The sequence below is a fragment of the Myotis brandtii genome, unplaced genomic scaffold, assembly GCF_000412655.1.
Source record: "Myotis brandtii unplaced genomic scaffold, ASM41265v1 scaffold32, whole genome shotgun sequence".
Taxonomy (NCBI): Eukaryota; Metazoa; Chordata; class Mammalia; order Chiroptera; family Vespertilionidae; genus Myotis; species Myotis brandtii.
Genome location: NW_005362269.1, coordinates 1,296,548 through 1,317,315, shown reverse-complemented (window position 1 = coordinate 1,317,315; position 20,768 = coordinate 1,296,548). Strand labels below are relative to the sequence as shown.

The following is a 20,768-nucleotide window of genomic DNA, read 5'->3' as shown; positions in this document are numbered from 1 at the left end:
CCATTTCCTCTCCCTCCCTACACTGCCCACCCACCCCTAGGAGGAGCAGGAGAGGGAGCCCGGGCCTCAGGAGACAGGGTTCCAGTCTTAGCGCCGACGCGGACCCACTGCTCTGTGCACACCCCCTCTCTGGGGCTCAGTTTCCCCAGCTGTACAAGTTGGCCACTGGGCCAGACTGGTGTTTCAAAACCTCGGGCACTCATGTGCCAATGCCACGATTCTCCCTTCTCACATGCCTCTTAAGCTACACTACTCATGAAGTAGGTACTTATTGAACAACTCCAGTATGCCCGTCTGTTCAAGGTTCTTGAGGCCCTGCCTTTGTGTGGCTGGTGGGGGAAGACAAACATTCAACAGTAGGGCTAAAATCCCCAGCAAATTATGTGGAAGGTTAGAAGGTAACAAGTGCTGTGAAAGGAAAAGCAAACGCTGCCAGGTGGGGTGTGGGGGAGGATTGAGAGTTCTGGGGGGCAGGGTTGCCCTTTTAAATAGCAGTGATGGGGTTGGCCTCACGGAGGTGACAGTTGCGTGAAGACTCAAAGAAGGAGTGGCTATTTGAGGAAAGGGCATACCAGGCAGTGTAGACAGGAGTGACGGCAGAAAGGCCTGAGCGGCCGAAACAGTGTGGTGGGGAGAGTGGTGGGAGACGAGGTCAGAGCTGGGACAGGGCAGTGGTGGGGTGGACGGGACAGATCGTGCAGGTCCTCGTGGGCTCTTAGGTGGACTTGGGCTTTTTCTGTGACTAAAATGAAGAGTCACTGCAGGGTTTTGAGCAGAGGAATGACATGATAGTGACTTAATGTTTTGCCCATTGACTTTCTAAAAATGTGTTTTGAAAGAGAAGTTAACCTCTCAGTTGTGGATGGGAAACACTGTTAAGCATCATAAATATAAAGCACCACTAAATCGACTCCAAGACAACAAAGCGATGCTATTAAACTCGAGCTCCCTGCTCTTGCCTTCCCAGGGCCCTGATCCCGAGGCCTGCTCTCTCTTTGTTAAAAGGGGAGATTAGCAAGTCTCTGAGAGGTGTTAAAGACAGACTATCACCCTGCGGGGGCTTCCCCTTTGAAGTACCCCGAAGGGGAATCCGCCAGTTTTCACACGGGGATTCCTAGTATTTAACGTTCACCTGCAGTCTGCAGCTCCCCTCCCCCAGGGAGACTCTGGACCATGTCCTGCCTCCCAGAGGATCTTGCTCACTACCTGCCTGCTCTGACCTTCCCTCCGCCTGGCCCCATGCCTTCTCCATGCAGTGCCTGTCCATGTGCTGGAGCTGAGTGAGAGCCATCCTGCCGACGGGGAGCAGACCGTCCGCTGTCGCGGCCGGGGCATGCCTCAGCCGCACCTCACCTGGTCTATCTGCAGTGACCTCAAAAGGTGAGCGGAACACCTGCCTCAGTCTCCCAGGGAACCCACAGCTGGCTGGACGGACCCACGGAAGGTCATCTGGTCCAGCCCCTTCCTCCGGGCACATTGTTCCAGGCTAGAGTCACATCCTGGAAGATGTGGCTTCGTGGAGATGCCCTGCATGACCTCAATTGCCCCCTTTTCCTTAACTTTATTCTGAGGGTCAAACGAAGGGAATGGAATTTGTGAATCATCGGGCTTCTCAGTTCTGGGGTAGGAGCGCCCCCTGCTGGTCAGTCAGTCGAGGGACCGCAGAAGAGCCAGCTCAGGGTGAGGAAGCGGGAAGGAGCCTAGAGGCTCCTGCGGAGGGCAGGGCCTGCAAGCTGACCTGGCTGGCTCCCTGGGCAGGTGTCCGCGCGAGCTGCCACCCACGCCGCTGGGGAACAGTTCCGAGGAGGCGAGCCAGCTGGAGACTAACGTGACGTACTGGGCGGAGGAGCAGCAGTTCGAGGTGGTGAGCACGCTGCGCCTGCGCCGCGTGGATCAGCCGCTATCTGTGCGCTGCACGCTGCGAAACCTGCTGGGCGATGATGTGCAGGAGGTCACCCTGGTGCCCCAGTGTGAGTCACCCAGCCTTAGTGGCCCCCCGATGACCCCTCACCCCCACCTCGACCCTGCCACACTTGTGACTATGCCCGTGTGCCCGAGTCAGCATGTCCATGGGCACTCCGGAGCCCTGTGAAACTCACCAGAGAATGTTCCTACGCTTACACAACAGCACAGTATTGCCACACGTGTACATCCACAAGCGTATGTCTGTAAACCATGGCTATGAATAACCCTGTCTCCTTATGCCCAGTGTGTGTACTCTATGTGTGTCGTAAGCCATGTACATGAGCATGCCTGACCCTTAGACATGGGCACAAACCCTCCAAATGTAGGTTTGTAAACATGTAATAAAGAATGCACTCAGATCCATGTGTAAACCCACGAGTGTTTGTCTATGCATGTCCTTGTGGGTGCACAGTCCCATACAAGTGTGTAAGCATGCATGTACAGTTCCTATGCATGCGGGCAACTGGCACAGTGCATGTCTGTGAGCATGGAGAGGAAAGATGAGCCACAGCCTGGCCGCCAGGAGCTTGCATCTGATCTGGAGCCATGGCAGACAGGCCACACTGACCCCTGCAAGGGCTGAAGGGATAGGGAGGCCGTAGCGATCTGAACAGTGGGTAGTTACTGAAGGGCATGGGTATTTATGGGAGAAGCTGAAGGTGTGGCCCAGAGGGAGAGGCTGAGGGTCTGACATTATAGCCTGTGGAAGGGAACGAGAGGGGGCTTCTGTTCTGGGCAGGGTGGGCAGAGAGGGATTTGCGGTACTGGAGGTGGGGTGAGAAAGGCAGCTGCCAAGTGCCCTGTTGGCTTATGGCCAGCTCTTGTCTCTACCTCCAGCCCTGCCCTTCAAGGTGGTGGTGATCTCGGCCATCCTGGCTTTGGTGGTCCTCACGATCATCTCCCTCATCATCCTCATCATGCTCTGGCAGAAGGTAAGCCCCGCCCTTGCCTAAGGGATACAGACAGGCACACCATTGTATTGTATGGACCCCCGATCCCCCCACCCCTGTCCTTGAATCCCGCAGGATCTGGCCATGTCTGAGGCCCAGCACAGAGTTCAGGTGTAAAATGGCATAGAGTGATGCTGGAAGTCTGAGCTACCTCCATCCCCAGCAGCCCGGTCTTAGGCCATCAGGGTTCCCTGTCTCTATTGCTCCCCTGTCCGGGTCCTGCTCGGACATCACTCCTGCCCCTCCCAGACACAGGGTATGGGACCTGCCGGGTAGACTGCATGGGCCCCAGGATCCTTCCAACTCTTACCCACAGAGACTCCAGGATCCTGCTGAGCTGCATTCTAATCCTGTTACTCTGTAATTTCCATGTTCTGTTCTGAGATTTCATCATTCCATGCTTCAGACATTTTAAGATTCCTAAATTAGGAGTACAGTACCACATAGTCTATCTTTCTAAGATTCCAGTCCAGTGATTTCAACACTTCATGGTTTCAAGATCCCACCGTTACAACTTTCTGAGATTCCTGCTGTGACTGACCCAGCGTGGAGAGGGGCTGTCCTCATCCAGCAGAGTATCCCTGCCTGGTGTCACGTTCTGGGGCCGTGTGCTCCTTTATTCCCATCTGAGGAGCAGCTGAGGCTCTGAGAGAAGCTGGGGAGGAGGTTCTGATGAGCTGGGCCCTTGGCTGTCAGCTACTCCTCAGCCACTTCTTAGCCCCTTGGCATCGGTTCCCACTGAACCCATGAAGGCCTTGGCTCTATCCATAACTTGCTGTGTGACTTCAGCTGTGCCCCTGCCCCTCTCTGGGCCTCTGGGTCTCCTGCCCCATCCGTTCCATAAGGGACTGGACCTAGGGGGCCTCAAGACCCCCTCCGATGACCCATCCCCTGTCTTGGTCCTGCAGAAGCCCCGCTATGAGATCCGATGGAAGGTGATTGAATCTGTGAGCTCCGATGGCCATGAGTACATCTACGTGGACCCTATGCAGCTGCCCTACGACTCCACCTGGGAGCTGCCCCGGGACCAGCTTGTGCTTGGTCAGTTCGAGGAGACCTCACAGGCAGTGTGTGGACTCGGGGCGGGTGGGAAGATGACCTGAGGTCTGGTCCCAGCTTTGCCGTGACTAGCTTTGAGACTTAGGGCTGATGGATGTCTTGCCCTCTCGGCCCTCAGTCCCCCGTTTGTACAATGGGGACAAGACGATCCCCCAGGGACCATCCAGCATGGAGGTCCTACGATCCCATGACTGTGTGAGATGGGACCCTTTGTGACAAGAAAGGAAGTATTAATTGAGGACAGGCCTGTGCTTAATCTAGCTGGGAGGCTGAGGGGTGCAGAGGAGCTGTGCTCCCCTCTGGGGAGGGAGGAAGGCTTCCAGGGACTAAGATGGGCCAGAAAGCAGACAGGACTTCGATGAGACACCAGGAAGGACTGTGAAGCGCTGTGGTTTTAGGAGCCTCATTGGGGGAAACACCTTAAGTCCAGGGTGGTTGAGGGCGGGGATGCAGCTTCCTGGTGGGCCAGGAGCTGAGGGATCATCTTTTCCCAGGACGTACCCTCGGCTCTGGGGCCTTTGGGCAGGTGGTGGAGGCCACGGCTCACGGCCTGAGCCATTCTCAGGCCACTATGAAAGTGGCCGTCAAGATGCTGAAATGTGAGTCCTGGGAGCACCCCCCACCTCTCTCCTGCCCGTCCCCGCACACCAGGCACTCCCAGAGCAGGCCAGGCCTGATTCAGATTCGGATTCGGATTCGCTGGGCACGAGGAGTACAGTCACTCTGCGTGCGGCCAGCCCCACTCTGAGGAAAGAGGCTTCCAAACCCCGCTCCCACCTCTGGCAGCCTCTTCCCTCCCCTGCTCCCTCCCCCCACCTCTTCCCCTCTCCTCGCATGTGTGTCCTTGCCACCCTTGGCCACCTGTGTCTTACAGCACAGACTTGGGCCAGAATAGGCCCCAGTGGGGCCTCCGTGGGGCCTCCGTGAGGGGGCCAGGCCTGAGCCCCCTCTCTCCCTCAGCCACAGCCCGCAGCAGCGAGAAGCAAGCCCTCATGTCAGAGCTGAAGATCATGAGTCACCTCGGGCCCCACCTGAACGTGGTCAATCTGCTGGGAGCCTGCACCAAAGGAGGTACAGACCCAATTGCCCAGAGGATTCTGGGAAATGCCAGTGGCCAACGCCTGGCCCTCTCTACCGCTCCTCAGTCCAGGGACATCAGGACACACCCTTACTTTACAGAGCCAGATGGATGTGGGATTTAGAAACGCACAGCATCACAGCACTGACGAGGCCAGAGGACTGTTCAGGCCATCAGTCCATGGTTCCCAAATTAAGGGATCCTCTGACATTTTTAAATTTTTGCAATATATTTTATAATTGAATTTATTGGGGTGACATCTATCTATACAAAACCCTAATATGCAAATCGACCAAACGGTGGAATGACCAGTTGCTATGACGTGCACTGACCACCAGGGGGCAGACGCTCAATGCAGGATCTGCCCCCAGCCTGCAGGTCCTGACCAGCAGTGGCAAGGGGTGGGACCGGCGAGCAGGTGGCGCCAGGCAAGCCAAGGTGGTGCAAGCAGGGGCCCCGATCACCCTGCCAATCGCCCCACAGATCAGCCCTGATCACTGGCCAGGCCTAGGGACCTTACCCGTGCACAAATTTCATGCACTGGGCCTCTAGTTGGTTAATAAAACCATACAGGTTTCAAGTGTGCAACTCAACAAAACATCACCTGCACACTGCATTGTATGCTCACCACCAAAGTCAAGTCTCTTTCCACCACCGTTTATCCCCCCTTTTTCCTCATCCACCTCTCCCTTCCCCCCCGGCAATCACCATACTGTTGTCTGTGTTTGTTTTTTTGTTTTGTTTTATTTTTTTCTTGATACATTTTAACAACTGTAATAAAGGATAGCTCATGCGACACTGAGATGAGTTGTGTCCCCACTACTGGAGACCACCAGCCTGCTAACTGGGAGCTGCCTTCATTCAGGTCATAGAATCAAGCCTTTCTGGCTAAGCATGTTTATTTGAAACTGTGATTACAAGATAGGCTGTTAGGCTGCAAAAACAAGGTTATTGCCATTTACAGTTGCTTATTGTGAGGTTTGGGATTTTCCTCAATATTGCACAACCAAAACAAAACACAGAAGTACATTGCACACACAGGCCAGTTATGTCTGCAGTGATCACCCCATTTCACAACTTTTGTTCCCATTAATATCTTCAAGTTCCCACGGATTGACTTTAAGTAAATGTACTGTATTTAAATTTGAGCAGTAACCTGATAGTAAATAATTGCCACTATTTGCTTTATAAACTGGGGTCCGAAATAAGCTTCAGTTTGAAAACCTATCAACAACAGCTGGCCCCTTTAACAGATGGGGAAGGTCAGGCTCAGGGAAACTACACACCTTGCTCATGGTTACAGAGGCAGGAAAAGAACCCAGGTTTGCCTGGAGCCAAAGCCTCTTTGCCTTTGTACCAAGCCTCCTCTCCCACGTGCAGCCTGTCATTACTCTCATGGCCCTTAACGGAAGCCGAGGCCTCCCTGGGGACTGTCCCTGAGCCTGTCCCTCCGCAGGGCCCATCTACATCATCACCGAGTACTGCCGCTACGGGGACCTGGTGGACTACCTGCACCGCAACAAGCACACCTTCCTGCAGCACTGCTCCGACAAGCGCCGCCAGCCCGGCACCGAGCTCTACAGCAACGCTCTGCCCGTCGGGCTCCCGCTGCCCAGGTACCTGGAGGAAGGTGGGGAGGCCCGAGGAGCACCTGCTTGCTCCCTCCTTGTCTAGTACAGGAAGCTGAGGCTGGGGAGGGTAGAGTGGGCCTGGGGCTTGGCCACCCCAGAAGGCATGACAATAACACTGATGTTAATGGTGGGGTCTGCTGCCACCTACTGGCTGTCTGCAGTGTGCTAGGCCCTGTGCTAAGCACTGCAGATGTGACCCCTTGGTCCCTCCCATGGTCCCCAGGCCTGACTCCACGCCCTACTCCTCGCTGTAGCTCCCACACCCTCTGCACACCAGCCTCTCCGTGCCCTGAGGTCAACCTAGCCCCTTCCTTCTTCTTTTCCAAAAATAACACCTTCGTTCTCTTGTTGGTTACAATAGCAATATGTAGTTATTGCAGAGACAAGAGTAACTTTAGAAAAGCATTAAAAGACAGTAAAACTCGTCCCTGTCCTCCCCAACATTTTGATCCATTTTCTTCCAGTCTTTTTTCCACCTATAGAGACACGTGTCTATAGTTCCCCAGCTCTTCAGGGAGCTGATGCTGCAGGCAGAGGCTTCATTCAGATCATAGCTTGGCCTGAGCTCTCTGAGGACACACACTGGGTCTTATGTCATCTTGGCAGGCCCAGGGCCCAACTCAGGGCCCCACAGGTTGGTTGAAAGGGCTCTCGAGGTCACTCACATGACCGTGACAGACTGGAGGAGGACTGAGTGAGGGAGAGAAGAAACACCTGAGTGACGGGGCCTTGAGGCCCCAGTGGTGAGCAGAGGGGCAGGAGGGGGACAAGAAGGGAAAGCCTGTGACCTCTCCTTCTGTGACGCTCCTCTCGCCCCCAGCCACATGTCTCCCGGGGAGAGTGACGGTGGCTACATGGACATGAGCAAGGACGAATCGGTGGACTATGTGCCCATGCTGGACATGAAAGGAGACATCAAATATGCAGACATCGAGTCCTCCAACTACATGGCTCCTTACGATAACTACGTCCCCTCTGGTGGGTGCGCGGTGTCCTCTCACCTGTATGGCCCTCGCACCTGCGCAGTGACGCATTCTTTTCAAAGCCTTTCACATGTCCCGCTGGAGAACAGCCCTGGGAGGGAGCTGGCCTTGTGCCCATTTCATAGATGCAGAAACTGAGGGCAGCCACCTGCCCAAAGCTGCTGTGGTGGAGCCCCAATATGAACCCCAGTTTCTGGGTCCAGACATATACATGCAGCCTACATGGAGGGGAAGCTACAGTCGGGGAGTACCTGGCCTCCTGGGCCTTGGGGAAGAGGGATCAGCTCAGAGTAGGCCCCAGGCTGAGCTGGCGCCCCTGTAAAGGGCAGGCAAGGCCGAGTGGTCCGGGGCAAATGCTGACAGTTTTTCTGGACAAGAAAGGCTCTGGTAAAGTAGGAGAGGTTCCAGTTAGATATTTGGAAATTGCTTTCCTTTGGGGGAGATGTAGAGGATCAGTAGCCCCTGTCTCGGACAGTTAGCCTCCAGGAGCCAAAGAGCAGAGGCCTGTGGGCCATGGGAACAAGACGTGCTGACCTTCTGCTCTCCTCTAGCTCCCGAGAGGACCTGTCGAGCGACCCTGATCAACGAGTCCCCAGTGCTTAGCTACACGGATCTTGTGGGCTTTAGCTACCAGGTGGCCAATGGCATGGAGTTCCTGGCCTCCAAGAATGTACGTGTGGTCCCAGTGGGCAGATGGAGGTCATGGGGAGGTGGGTCACCCAGCCACCCAGGGTCCTCCAGGTGCACTGCTCTACACAGTAGCTTCGCCCCGTCGGGTGGATGAGGACAGTGAATGCCCTCATCACGTGGTCCCTCTCCCCCGTGTGGTCCCCCACCCCACGTGGCCCCTCTCATCTGGATGTGATGCATTTTTCCCAAAGCACTTGACACAGAGGGTCTTTCCCCACAATTGCCCCAGGGCCTCAGCTCCCATCCTCCCCTCCCCCAGTGTGTCCACCGAGACCTGGCAGCCAGGAATGTGCTCATCTGTGAGGGCAAGCTGGTCAAAATCTGTGACTTCGGCCTTGCTCGTGACATCATGCGGGACTCTAACTACATCTCCAAAGGCAGCGTGAGTACCTTCCCCACCCCCTGCGTCTCTGCCCCTCCCGGTCAGCCTGGCTGCGGCTCAGAGGGGATCGGGTCAGGGGTCCTCGTGGTCTGACCTGCCCAGCAGTGACGGCCCTGCCTGCCCAGCCATGTGTGCAGGGACAGGAAGGGAGCCACGAGCTGGGCATGGGGTGGGAGCGGGCAGAGATGCTGAGGCTTGCCGAGTGAGCTCCGGCTCAGATTTGCTGGTCATGACAGGGGGCAAGGGACCAGCTGTAATGGGTCCCGGGGAGTTTGGAGGGGAGCAGGCCAAATGTGTTGTCCCAACGGTGGCTGGAGGCAGAGGAGGAAGCCGAGGTGTCAGCTGAGACAGATGGATAGGTGGCAGGCAGTATTTGGTTAAAATATGACCACCCTGCCTCCCATTCGTGTGCCCACTTTCTACATTGGGACAGTGAACCCCAGAGCTGGAGGGACGCTAGGCCGCAGAGATCGGAGGCAGCCAGAATCAGAGCCGGGTGGACCTTGGCATGTCCCTGGCTCCCACGCTGCCCTGCTAGCTCAGTCAGGGGCTCTCCAGTCAGGGAGGAAGCCTGTTCCGTGAGGAGCCTCAGACCCTGGGGTGACCATGACCACAGCTGCGGGAAAGGAACTCAGCCGCCTGACCCTCTGGCCAGCACTGGGATGGACATGGGAACCGTGTGCCAGCAGATAGGCCCTCAGGGACCAGGGAGGGAGAGGAGCTGGGTGGGAACTGCCAGGTCTCTCCCCTTCCCCCCTCCCGCTCCCCCCGCCTCCCGTCCAGGTGCAGGGTGGGGCTCGGCCCCTCCTCACCCTCAGACCGACCCGCCCTCCCACAGACCTTCCTGCCGCTGAAGTGGATGGCCCCCGAGAGCATCTTCAACAGCCTCTACACCACCCTGAGCGACGTGTGGTCCTTTGGGATCCTTCTCTGGGAGATCTTCACCCTGGGTATGCCTCCTTCTCCCCACAGTCCTCAGCGGCCTGGCAGGGCACCCTCCCTGACCACTCATACCTCCAGCCTGGCAGGGCTGTGATCAGACTCTGGGACAGCGATCGGGGCTCAGGCTCAGGGCCCAGCTCTGTTGCTTTCTTACTGCTGTGTGTCCTTGGCAAGGCTCTTGCCCGCTCTGGGCCTCTTTACCTCCCCATCTGAGCGTCCAGGGGTTTGGACAGTGACGTCCGAAAGCCTGCTTGGCTCTGGGAGGGTTGCAGCCTGTCCAGAGCCATGAAGGAGCCACAGTTCTCAATCCCAAGGTCACCTTCCCCACCACCCAGCCCTGGCACGAAGGTTTCTCAACACTTTTCAACACGCCTGAGCCCGTGTATCTCCTCTCTTGTCTTTGCTCCCTGGCAGGTGGCACCCCTTACCCAGAGCTGCCCATGAACGAGCAGTTTTACAATGCCATCAAGCGGGGCTACCGCATGGCCCAGCCTGCCCACGCCTCCGACGAGATGTGAGTGGCGCATTTGGGAGAACGTTTTGGGCGCAAAACATAGATGCCCCACTTTACCAGCTTAAGCCAACAGTAGCTTGATTGGTGCAGAGATCTAGAAAACCGAGGTCTGGCTGGATCCAGGTGTGCAGCTGAGGTCATCGGCGATCTCTCCTTCTACCCTGGGCTCCGCTCTCCTCTGCCCGGCCTCCTATTCAGGCTGGCACTGCCCAGTGGCTGCGTCCTGCTGCTTTCACCTCAGTTCCAGCAAAAGACCCAGAGCTGATTGATGTGGCTCAGCTGGGGTCACGTGCCCATCCAGAACCAGCCACTGAGCTGAGGGGATGCGGACTCCTACTGGCCAGGCCTGGGTCACGTGCTCACCCAGGTGTGGCCAACCCCACTGAACCACTGAGCCGGGGCTGGAAGGAGGGCTTCCCAAGGGGATATCCAGGTGCAACAATGGGAAAACAACACCTGTCCACTCCCTTCCCCAATCCTTCATGGCTCACCTTTCCGGGGTGGTAGCTGCCTCCCATCCCCGCCCCCCACGTGCCCTGTATCAGAGACCCTGACCCCTTGCACCTCTCCCCAGCTACGAGATCATGCAGAAGTGCTGGGAAGAGAAGTTTGAGATTCGCCCCCCCTTCTCCCAGCTGGTGCTGCTTCTGGAGAGGCTGCTGGGCGAGGGTTACAAAAAGGTATGTGGAGGCAGCGTGGGGGAGGGACGGAGAGTTCTGGTCCAGAAGTCAGACACCAGCACAAAGCTGCTGTAACATGCCGGTATTTGGGGGGCCACCCTGTACCCTCACCTGACCTCAGTTTCCCTGCTGGAACCAATAAGGGATGGGCTGGAGACAAGAGTTTATTTTAGCAGCACAGAGTTCTGAGTGATCAGACTCTGGGACAGCGATCGGGGCTCAGGCTCAGGGCCCAGCTCTGTTGCTTTCTTACTGCTGTGTGTCCTTGGCAAGGCTCTTGCCCGCTCTGGGCCTCTTTACCTCCCCATCTGAGCGTCCAGGGGTTTGGACAGTGACGTCCGAAAGCCTGCTTGGCTCTGGGAGGGTTGCAGCCTGTCCAGAGCCATGAAGGAGCCACAGTTCTCAATCCCAAGGTCACCTTCCCCACCACCCAGCCCTGGCACGAAGGTTTCTCAACACTTTTCAACACGCCTGAGCCCGTGTATCTCTCTCTTGTCTTTGCTCCCTGGCAGGTGGCACCCCTTACCCAGAGCTGCCCATGAACGAGCAGTTTTACAATGCCATCAAGCGGGGCTACCGCATGGCCCAGCCTGCCCACGCCTCCGACGAGATGTGAGTGGCGCATTTGGGAGAACGTTTTGGGCGCAAAACATAGATGCCCCACTTTACCAGCTTAAGCCAACAGTAGCTTGATTGGTGCAGAGATCTAGAAAACCGAGGTCTGGCTGGATCCAGGTGTGCAGCTGAGGTCATCGGCGATCTCTCCTTCTACCCTGGGCTCCGCTCTCCTCTGCCCGGCCTCCTATTCAGGCTGGCACTGCCCAGTGGCTGCGTCCTGCTGCTTTCACCTCAGTTCCAGCAAAAGACCCAGAGCTGATTGATGTGGCTCAGCTGGGGTCACGTGCCCATCCAGAACCAGCCACTGAGCTGAGGGGATGCGGACTCCTACTGGCCAGGCCTGGGTCACGTGCTCACCCAGGTGTGGCCAACCCCACTGAACCACTGAGCCGGGGCTGGAAGGAGGGCTTCCCAAGGGGATATCCAGGTGCAACAATGGGAAAACAACACCTGTCCACTCCCTTCCCCAATCCTTCATGGCTCACCTTTCCGGGGTGGCAGCCGCCTCCCCCCAACCCCACCCCCCGTGCCCTGTGTCAGAGACCCTGACCCCTTGTGCCTCTCCCCAGCTACGAGATCATGCAGAAGTGCTGGGAAGAGAAGTTTGAGATTCGCCCCCCCTTCTCCCAGCTGGTGCTGCTTCTGGAGAGGCTGCTGGGCGAGGGTTACAAAAAGGTATGTGGAGGCAGCGTGGGGGAGGGACGGAGAGTTCTGGTCCAGAAGTCAGACACCAGCACAAAGCTGCTGTAACATGCCGGTATTTGGGGGGCCACCCTGTACCCTCACCTGACCTCAGTTTCCCTGCTGGAACCAATAAGGGATGGGCTGGAGACAAGAGTTTATTTTAGCAGCACAGAGTTCTGAAATGAAACCCACGTGGAAGCTGATGGGTTTAAAGTAGAGAAGGGAGCCCACGGCGCCCGCCATCCTGCATCCTGCCTCACGCCGTCTCACCTGGGCCAAATCTTGTGTCTCCATCAGAGGCCTGAACTTCCTGAGGCTAGATGACTGCTGAGGGCCTGGCCACTTGGGCCCCATCCAGGCTCAGACACGGCAGATGGAGCCGGCTGGGCCACACCTCCCTGCCCACAGCAGGAACTAGAGCAGGGAGATGCCCGTCTCCTTTGGCCCAGACACAGCCCCTTCCCTAGGCCCATTCCTAACCCCGCTCCCGCCCCAGGTTACACTCAGGGACCCGTGAGCTGGAGTCGGGTGGTCCCCATTCGTAAGTTTGGGAAATGAGACCCAGGAGGTTGAGGCAGGATGAGACAGCACCTGTCTGGTCTGAAGTGGGTGACATGTTAGCGTCTCGGGTGCTGGTCCCCTGGCAGCCCCCTCCCTGGGTGGCCCTAAGCTCACCTTGTCTTGTGAGACTTTGGACAATTGTGCTTCCTCTCTGAGCACCAGTTGCCGATTTCCACAAGACGCGAGTGGCTGGGCCAGAATCTAACTGTTGGACGACCCCTAAAGGCTTTTCTGACCTGGTCTTCCCTGTCTCTTGGGTTCCCCCTCCCCCTCGGAGCAGAAGTACCAGCAGGTGGACGAGGAGTTTCTGAGGAGCGACCACCCGGCTGTCCTTCGGTCCCAAGCCCGCTTCCCTGGCTTCCATGGCCTCCGATCCCCACTGGACACCAGCTCAGTCCTCTATACTGCTGTGCAGCCCAATGAGGGTGACAATGACTATATCATCCCCCTGCCTGACCCCAAGCCCGAGGTTGCTGATGAGGGCCCATTGGAGGGCTCCCCCAGCCTTGCCAGGTAATCACTGTGGCCCAGGGTGTGCAATACTGTGCACAGTGTGTGTGTGTGTGTGTGTGTGTGTGTGTGTGTCTATGGCATCAGGCTTGCCTTAGAAGTAAGTTACTAGAGTGAGCACTTATTCCTGCCAGTGAATTGAACTCATTTGACCTCTGATGCCCTCAAGTGGAAAGGGCAGGTTGGTGAGAGAAAGAATAGGCTGGGATTTATCTGCAAAGTAGTTGTTTCCTTTAAAGGAGCCCTCATAGGCCCAGCCAGCGTGGCTCAGTGGTTGAGTGTCAACCTTTGAACCAGGAGGTCACAGTCGGATTCCTGGTCAGGGCACGTGCTCAGGTTGCAAGTTTGTTCTCTCTCTCTCTCTCCTTTCCTCTCTGAAATCAATAAAAGTCTATTTTAAGTTGACTGATTGATTTCAGAGAGGAAAGGAGAGAGAGAGAGAGAACAAACTTGCAACCTGAGCACGTGCCCTGACCAGGAATCCGACTGTGACCTCCTGGTTCATAGGTCAATGCTCAACCACGAAGCCACACCAGTCCGGCTCTCTCTATAAATTTAAACAACAAACAGGCCATCTGCTCTCCCCTAGGCCCTGTCCTAGCCATAAGGAGAAGAGGAAGAAACCTAATTAGCACCCCAGCTCCCATGTGTGACCACGGGGCATTGCCAGCCCCAGGCCTGAGGTCTGTGTTAGAACCATGCCTTGGGGGCTCTGGGGAGCTGGAGTGGTTGTAGGAGGCAGAGGTGCCTACAGTTCAGGCCAGAATTCAGACTGGGAAGCAGGTTCGTGCTTTCCTTGCCTTGGGATGTGGTGAAGTTAGAGTATGGGGAGGGCTTTGGAGGAAGTCCCAGCTATTGCCTGGACTTGCTGTTCAGACAGTGTCCCCCCTTGGCTGGAGAGAAGGGTTCCCCATGAGGCCAGACCCAGCCCACGGTGAAGTGGCAGGAGCCCCACCTGGGTCCCAGCTCTGCTTGGAGACCGGCAGGCGCCTGCTCTCTCTGAGCACGAGGAGCACACAGGACTTAGAAGGCCCCCGGCCTGTGGAAGCAGCTAACAGTCAAGGCTCCGGTAGACAGTGTGCAGAGGACTTAAGCTCAGGGTTCAAACAGCTTGGGGTGTGAATGCCCCCCCGCCCCCATGTGTGCCCTCAGGCAAGTTGCTTGCCATCTCTGAACTTCAGTTTCCTCATCTGTAAAATAAAAACCATAAGCCCTTCAGTTTGGAGGTTGCTGTGAGGGTTAAATGAGGCAGTATACACCTTCAGGGGTGCAGGAGATGGCGACACTGATGAGTGAGGAGTAGGCTTTGGAGGAGCCGGATCGGCTCTGAAGCGCTGTGTGGTGCCGGACAATGACTGAACCTCTCTGAGCGGCACTTTCCTCGTGGTGCCTGCCCTGCATAGTCCTTACAAGGATTAATGAGCCAAAGGGCATAACGTGCACAGTGCCAGGCCGGGCACAAAGCTCTTGAACGCCGTTGTTGTTTTGCTGTGGTTTCCTTCAGCCTCTCGCTCACTGGCCTTCTCCCTCTAGCTCCACCCTGAATGAAGTCAACACCTCCTCGACCATCTCCTGTGACAGCCCCCTGGAGCCCCAAGAGGAACCAGAACCAGAGCCACAGCCTGAGTCCCAGGTGCAGCCAGAGGCAGAGCCGGAGTGGCTGCCGGATTCAAGCTGCCCCGGGCACCAGGCTGAGGCAGAGGACAGCTTCCTGTAGGGGGCTGGCCCCCACCCTGCCCTGCCCGAAGTTCCCCCTCTACCTCCCAGCACCCTGCGCCTGCTGGCCTGGCCTGCCGGGCCTCCCATCGCTGTCCTATCAGCTTTTGCTCCTGACATGTTGCACCCCAACCCCTGGGGCTGGCTTAGGAGGCAGGAGCCCTGCAGCGGCCATGACCAGCCCTCTGTTCTGGGGAGGCCATGTGACTCTGAGCCAGAGTTCTCCCAAAGGACTCAGTTGGCCCATCTGTAAGATGGGGAAGTCGGACTTGGTGACCCACAATCTGGGGTTCTCCCCCTGGCTGACAGGGGAGGGGGGAAGCTGGAATCCTGGGAGATTCTCAAGGTTCATGAGGTGGTAGAGGAACTGTTTTCTGTTCTGCCAGCCACCCCTCAAGGAGCTCGGCTCTCTCCTTGTACTTTATCTGCCCCAAAGCTGGGGAGGGGACCTGGTGTCCCTGGCTCCTGGCTTAGCTGGGGCCTGGCCTTGGACAGTGTTGCCTCCTCCCTCAACGCCAGTCTTCACTCTCCCAGGCCCGAGCTGGTCTGGGGCCGTCCATGCTTAATGAGAGCGAGGGGCTGAGCCAGGGCCAGGACATTCGGGCCTGTAGCCCCTGCCCCAGGCACACAGAGCCACCTCCCCATACAGAGTGCCCTGTCCATGTCTTCCTGGCTCCTGCGTCCTCATCACTGCCAGTCTTATTCCACCACCAGTCTCCAGGGCCGGACGGACCCACATCTGTGATGAGTGTGTGACGTGCCTGTGCGACGTGTCCACACATAAGGACCAGTTTGTGGACCGTATGCGCACTGGACCCGCCGAGAGACCGTGCAGGAATCCCTGGCCCTCTCTGGGCCCGCTTTCCCTGTTGAAATGAGCAGGTTGGACTCATTGACTTCTGGTGCCTGCCAGCACGAACATTCTGAAATATTCCTAGGGTGCACACTTGCCCGGATAAAACAAAGCCGAACACCCCAAACCTCCATCCTGGAGGTCAGCTGGGATCTGAGATTCCAGTCCACATACCACACTCCAGGCATTCAGCAACGTGCCCCTTCCCCAGGCCCCGGCAAGTTCCAAAAGGCCAGCTGCCCAGGCCTGGACTCGAGGGACAGCAGGGACATGGGAAGACCACTGGGGCCCTTTCAGCACCCACAATGCCCTCTGGAGCTGCCCGGGGCCACAGAGGCGGAGAGGGCCAATCAGAGCGCCTGGTGCGCCTCCCGCTCCAGCACCTGCTGTCCAGGTCTGTGCCAAAGACAATGCACAGTTAGGGCCCCCGGGGGCCCTGGAAACGACAAGAAGACTTGGAGGGGAACCTGGGAGAGGGGTACAAGAGGTGGGTACTCTGAGGGTTGCCTTCTCACCTGCCAGCTGCCCCATCCCTGAGGTCTGGCTTGTCACTGCCCAGGCCCACTCACCTCACTGTCTCTGCCAGCCACCCAGCCCAGTGGGCATTGAAGTGCTCAAGGAGCGAGGGCTGTGGCCAAGACGGCAGGGGGTGAAGGGGGTGGCACCACCCCCTATGCTGTTGGCACCTCCCTGCCCCGGGCCCCTGAGGAGAGGGACTGGGCTCACTACGGTACCAAAGATGTAATCACCTAGGTTTACAAGTATTTTTAGGACTCACATTAACTCACATTTATACAACAGAAGTGCTATTTTATATGCCAGCAAAATTTCCTATCCGTGTACTTTTTTGTAAGGGAAAGATTTTAATATTAAACTGGTGCTTCTCACAGACTCGGTGATCTCTGGCGGCTTTGGGAACCTGTGTCTGGTTGGTGGCAGGAGTGGAATGGGGCCAACAGGCCTCACCTCAGCCACAGGGACCCCACGCAGGTCCCTTCAGCACTGAGTCTGGTTTCCATGGAAGATGGCCATTTTCACACCCCACCCCTTGCTAGTAGCTGGGTGACCTGGACACTGGGCTTCGGTTTTCCAAGCTGGGAAATGGGAGGGCTCCCCTGGCTCTGCAGGTGCCTGGCCCCAGGGTGGGCAGGACTGTTCACAGGCTCAGAAGCCTGAAGCCCTCCTGCCGTCCCACCCCACCCACCCCACCCCACGCCACCATGTGCTTTGGCTTTGGCTATTAAGCTTCCCCCCCGCCCCGCCCTCCCCATCCACTCTGCCTGGGGCCAGGTTGCGTCCGCAGTGACTCCTGAGAGGCACGGCGTCCACTACAGCCCAGGATCCAGGCCCCGTGAGCAATGGGGTCCCAGGTAGGAGGAGGGCAGACAGAGCACCCAAGGGGACAGAGCAGGAAGAAGTGAGGAGACAGGGTGAAGGGGAGAGGAAGAGGAACGAAGAAGGATGTTGGGGGCGTGCAGCCAGGGCAAGGCCAGGGAGGGAGAGGGGCTGGCTGTGGCTCTGAGGGCAGGCTCGCCAGGCTGGGCAGAGGGGTGCACACCTGGTAGGACCCCCGCCCCTCATGACTGCAGGAGTTCAGGGGTGTGGGGCTGCCGTGAGCCAGACGTCCTGGTACCTGTTGGTCAGCTCGGTTCCTCCCATTGGCTCCACTGCCCGACCCAGCTGGGAGACCCTGGCAGGAGCAGAGGCCAGAGGCCATAGAGCTACCAGGGGCAGGGGGCCAACTGCAGGGGTCCTGGGCCCAGGTTGGACCTTCCTGGGCCTCCCACCTGGGCCTTTTGGGAGAGGTCATCTGAGGTGGAACCAGGTTTGTCACAGCTCACGGTGTGACCTTGGCCACCCCTTGCTCTCGCTGAGCTGGGGAGGGGCATCTTGCTGGGGGAGGGCACCCTGTTTTGGGGCCTCTCCCTCGACTGCCTCCAGGAGTCTGGGGCTGTGGCTGCTCTGGGGAGAGGAAGGGAGACGGGGCAGCTCTGACTCACGTCCCAGCCCAGCCGCCAACTCAGGAGCAGCTGAGCCAGGCCAGGGGAAACCCCGCCAGAGGCAGGGCCCAGCCAGGCCAAGCCCACCCTCCGGGGTCCTGACTTGACCCCTTCTCTGCTGGCTGTGGTAGCCGATGAATAAGCCAAGACCTGCATCCACCCTGTGACCCTGCGAAGAGAATAAACAAGCACATTCCAGACGGGATTCTCCTCCCTCACGGAAAAAGCCTCTGTCTGGAGGGCAGGAGGCTTGCTCCTGCCGCCTCAGGCTGCTCCACACTGGACCTGGTGGATCACCACGCAGGCCTCCATTGCCCCAGCAGTGAGTGGAGCTAATGCTGCTGTGCAGAGATCAGGGATGATAAAACGCAGCTGAGCACTGCTGAGCCGTTACTAGGTGCCAGGGCTGTCCTGCTTCACACACGTTTTCTCATTTGACCCAAACGAGAACCTTATGAGCCAGGTACCACTATTATTCTCATACTAATGACCCAGTGCATGGATCCGTGCACATTGAAAGGAAATTAATTAGAAGAAATATTTTAATATCGCTATTCGCCCTTTCTCTATAATAGAAATGCCAAACAAATTCACAATCGACAATGACAGATGGAAACACACGTGTGCGATTGGCACCAGCGAGAACTTTATATGTATCGCCCATGCGTGAGTCAACTTGGCCTTTTATAGATATAGAATAAAGGCCAAACAAATTCACAATCGACAATGACAGATGGAAACACACGTGTGCGATTGGCGCCAGTGAGAACTTTATGTATCGCGCATGCGTGAGTCAACTTGGCCTTTTATAGACATAAAATAAAGTTGCTTAATTAGACCTGCTTTCTGATTTAGCTAAACTTTTTCCAGCCCAGTGGAGCTGGAAATTAATTCTCTTTCAGCTCATTGTTAGCAACACAGCAGTAAATATCAACACAAAGCACATTATTATTGTAGGTCACACAGGGAGAACAAAGGGTAAAATATTTAACTGCAGCAGTGTTTGACTATATTCTGTGCAGTGAGAAAACCTGAAGTCATTTTCAAGATCTACTATTTCTTACTTCTTTTCCGTCGGGTCAAGTTTCTAAACTTTCTAAATCTCCGTTTTCTGGCTAATGAAAAGAAAATAGGATTCTACCGAGTCTCCTATCTACCTACTCCAGGACTTCTGTGAGGACCAAATGAGATGAGGCACAGGAAAACTCTTCACAGACATTTGGTTAAAGTGTAAAATGTTTGCACCTGGCTATAAAGTAAGTCATGTTCCTGGGCTGAAGAAACTACAAGGAGGCTAGTTGCTAGGGAGAGGAAGCTGGTACCCGGCGCCCACAGCCACCATTTCCGGGTTAGGCTGGGCTGTGGGCCGCATTTTGCGCCATGGGGTCTCGGCAGCGTTGGCTGTGATTTGGTGGGCTGTCGCTCCAGGGTGGTGGCAGGGCCTATGTCCCACTTGGGGGAAGCTGAGTGTGGCTTTGTGGGCACCAGGTTTGCGGTGCCGTTTCTTTGTAAATGGCCAGTGCACATCACGGCAGCTCCTGCGTTGAGCATCTGCCCCCTGGTGGTCAGTGGATGGTTGGAGGGACACTTAGCATATTAGCCTGTTATATATATAGACTAGAAGCCCGATGCACGAACTTAATGCAAGAGTAGGCCCTCACAGCTGTGACAGCTGCCTCGGCCCTCACAGCCCCGGCTTCCTCCGGAAGATCATCCGGACGGTCCTTCCGCTGTTCGGCCGTTTGGTCACTAGTATGAGAATAATAGTGGTACCTGGCTCATTGGGTTGATTTGCATATTATCATTTGGTTGATTTGCATATTATGCTTTTATTATAGATTACAAAGGAGAAACCAGTTGAGGGAGGTTGTGAAGTGTCTTCCCAAGGTCATCTGGTCAATATGACAGGGATGGGATAGGGGCCTGGTCCCGGCCAAGTCCCACGTCATTGCTCAGGGAGGGAAAGCACCCAGCCAAGGTTAGAGGGCCGGGGAGTGGGGAAGCCTGGGTCCCAACCCATCTCCTGACTCCAGGCCTCCCTGGTGCTGGGTCCCCAAGAGAGAGGTAGGAACCTGCTGATAAGAGGAAGGAGCTAAGTGAATCTGAAGGCTAGATGAAAGAATAAAAAAGTGTTCGCTGGTGGGCTTGGACCTCACAGCCCCCTGTGCAGTGGGGATAGGAGCCTGGGTGGGGGAAGGGTGAGGGTAACCATAGGTCAGCCCCGGCTGGCTCCTGCCTCCCCACCTCGCCACTCAGGCAGGCCCAAGGGAACGGGTGAGCTGGCATTTTCCTCCCAGACAGATGAGCCACCTGAACTACACTGTTCTTCCGCCGCCCTATTCACAGCCAGGGCCCTTGTTCCTGGAAAAAGAGGGAAAGAAACTGCTGCTCCCGGGCCCTGACCTTCAGTGGATAAGGTGCCTTACAACCTCCCATTCATGTCTCTCCTTTGAATTAGGGCACTGTCTCTAAACATCCTCTTTTATTTTAGTTTCTTATTCAGCATCAAAATAATTAAAAGTTGCCTTTATGAAACGTGCAACATCTGCCTGCATTTAAAATACCCACTACCGAATACATACTAGAGAAAGAGAAAGTCTGTATTTTCTGTTTTAGGCTCCAGTAACATTTCTAGCGCTTGTCTTCCTTATTCTGCAACTCTGTGTGTAGGACTTTACCTATGGAGACTCACTGTTAATCATTTAGTGATATTCTCCCAGTCCCCCCATCCCTCATACCCATACTAATATTTGCATTTTGTATCTGTAGTTAGGTATACAGAGACGACATTACAATTTAAAACACAATCAGCACTACCATTTTGCTACTTTTCTATTTTCACTTAATACATCAGGAACACACTCCCAGGTCAGTGGTACATACAGATATTCATTCATTCATTCATTCATTCTGAAAGCTGCATGTAATTTAAAAATGTGCCTGTGCCATAAA

The 20,768-nt window shown here is 56.2% G+C and overlaps 1 protein-coding gene across 1 annotated transcript in view; it reads left to right on the top strand.

Annotated features, from left to right (window-relative positions):
• Window positions 1-16,707, top strand: part of PDGFRB (platelet-derived growth factor receptor, beta polypeptide) — a 37,651-nt gene extending 20,944 nt beyond the window's left edge. The window contains exons 9-23 of the mRNA XM_005870597.2: window positions 1,257-1,380; window positions 1,759-1,970; window positions 2,803-2,897; window positions 3,824-3,956; window positions 4,469-4,573; window positions 4,935-5,045; window positions 6,509-6,668; window positions 7,504-7,661; window positions 8,218-8,336; window positions 8,616-8,738; window positions 9,577-9,688; window positions 10,095-10,194; window positions 10,769-10,874; window positions 13,018-13,250; window positions 14,781-16,707. Of these exons, the coding sequence (XP_005870659.1) occupies window positions 1,257-1,380; window positions 1,759-1,970; window positions 2,803-2,897; window positions 3,824-3,956; window positions 4,469-4,573; window positions 4,935-5,045; window positions 6,509-6,668; window positions 7,504-7,661; window positions 8,218-8,336; window positions 8,616-8,738; window positions 9,577-9,688; window positions 10,095-10,194; window positions 10,769-10,874; window positions 13,018-13,250; window positions 14,781-14,964 (2,075 nt within the window). The 3' untranslated portion in view covers window positions 14,965-16,707. The remainder of the gene's footprint in view (window positions 1-1,256; window positions 1,381-1,758; window positions 1,971-2,802; window positions 2,898-3,823; window positions 3,957-4,468; window positions 4,574-4,934; window positions 5,046-6,508; window positions 6,669-7,503; window positions 7,662-8,217; window positions 8,337-8,615; window positions 8,739-9,576; window positions 9,689-10,094; window positions 10,195-10,768; window positions 10,875-13,017; window positions 13,251-14,780) is intronic.
• Window positions 16,708-20,768: the final 4,061 nt, after the last annotated feature.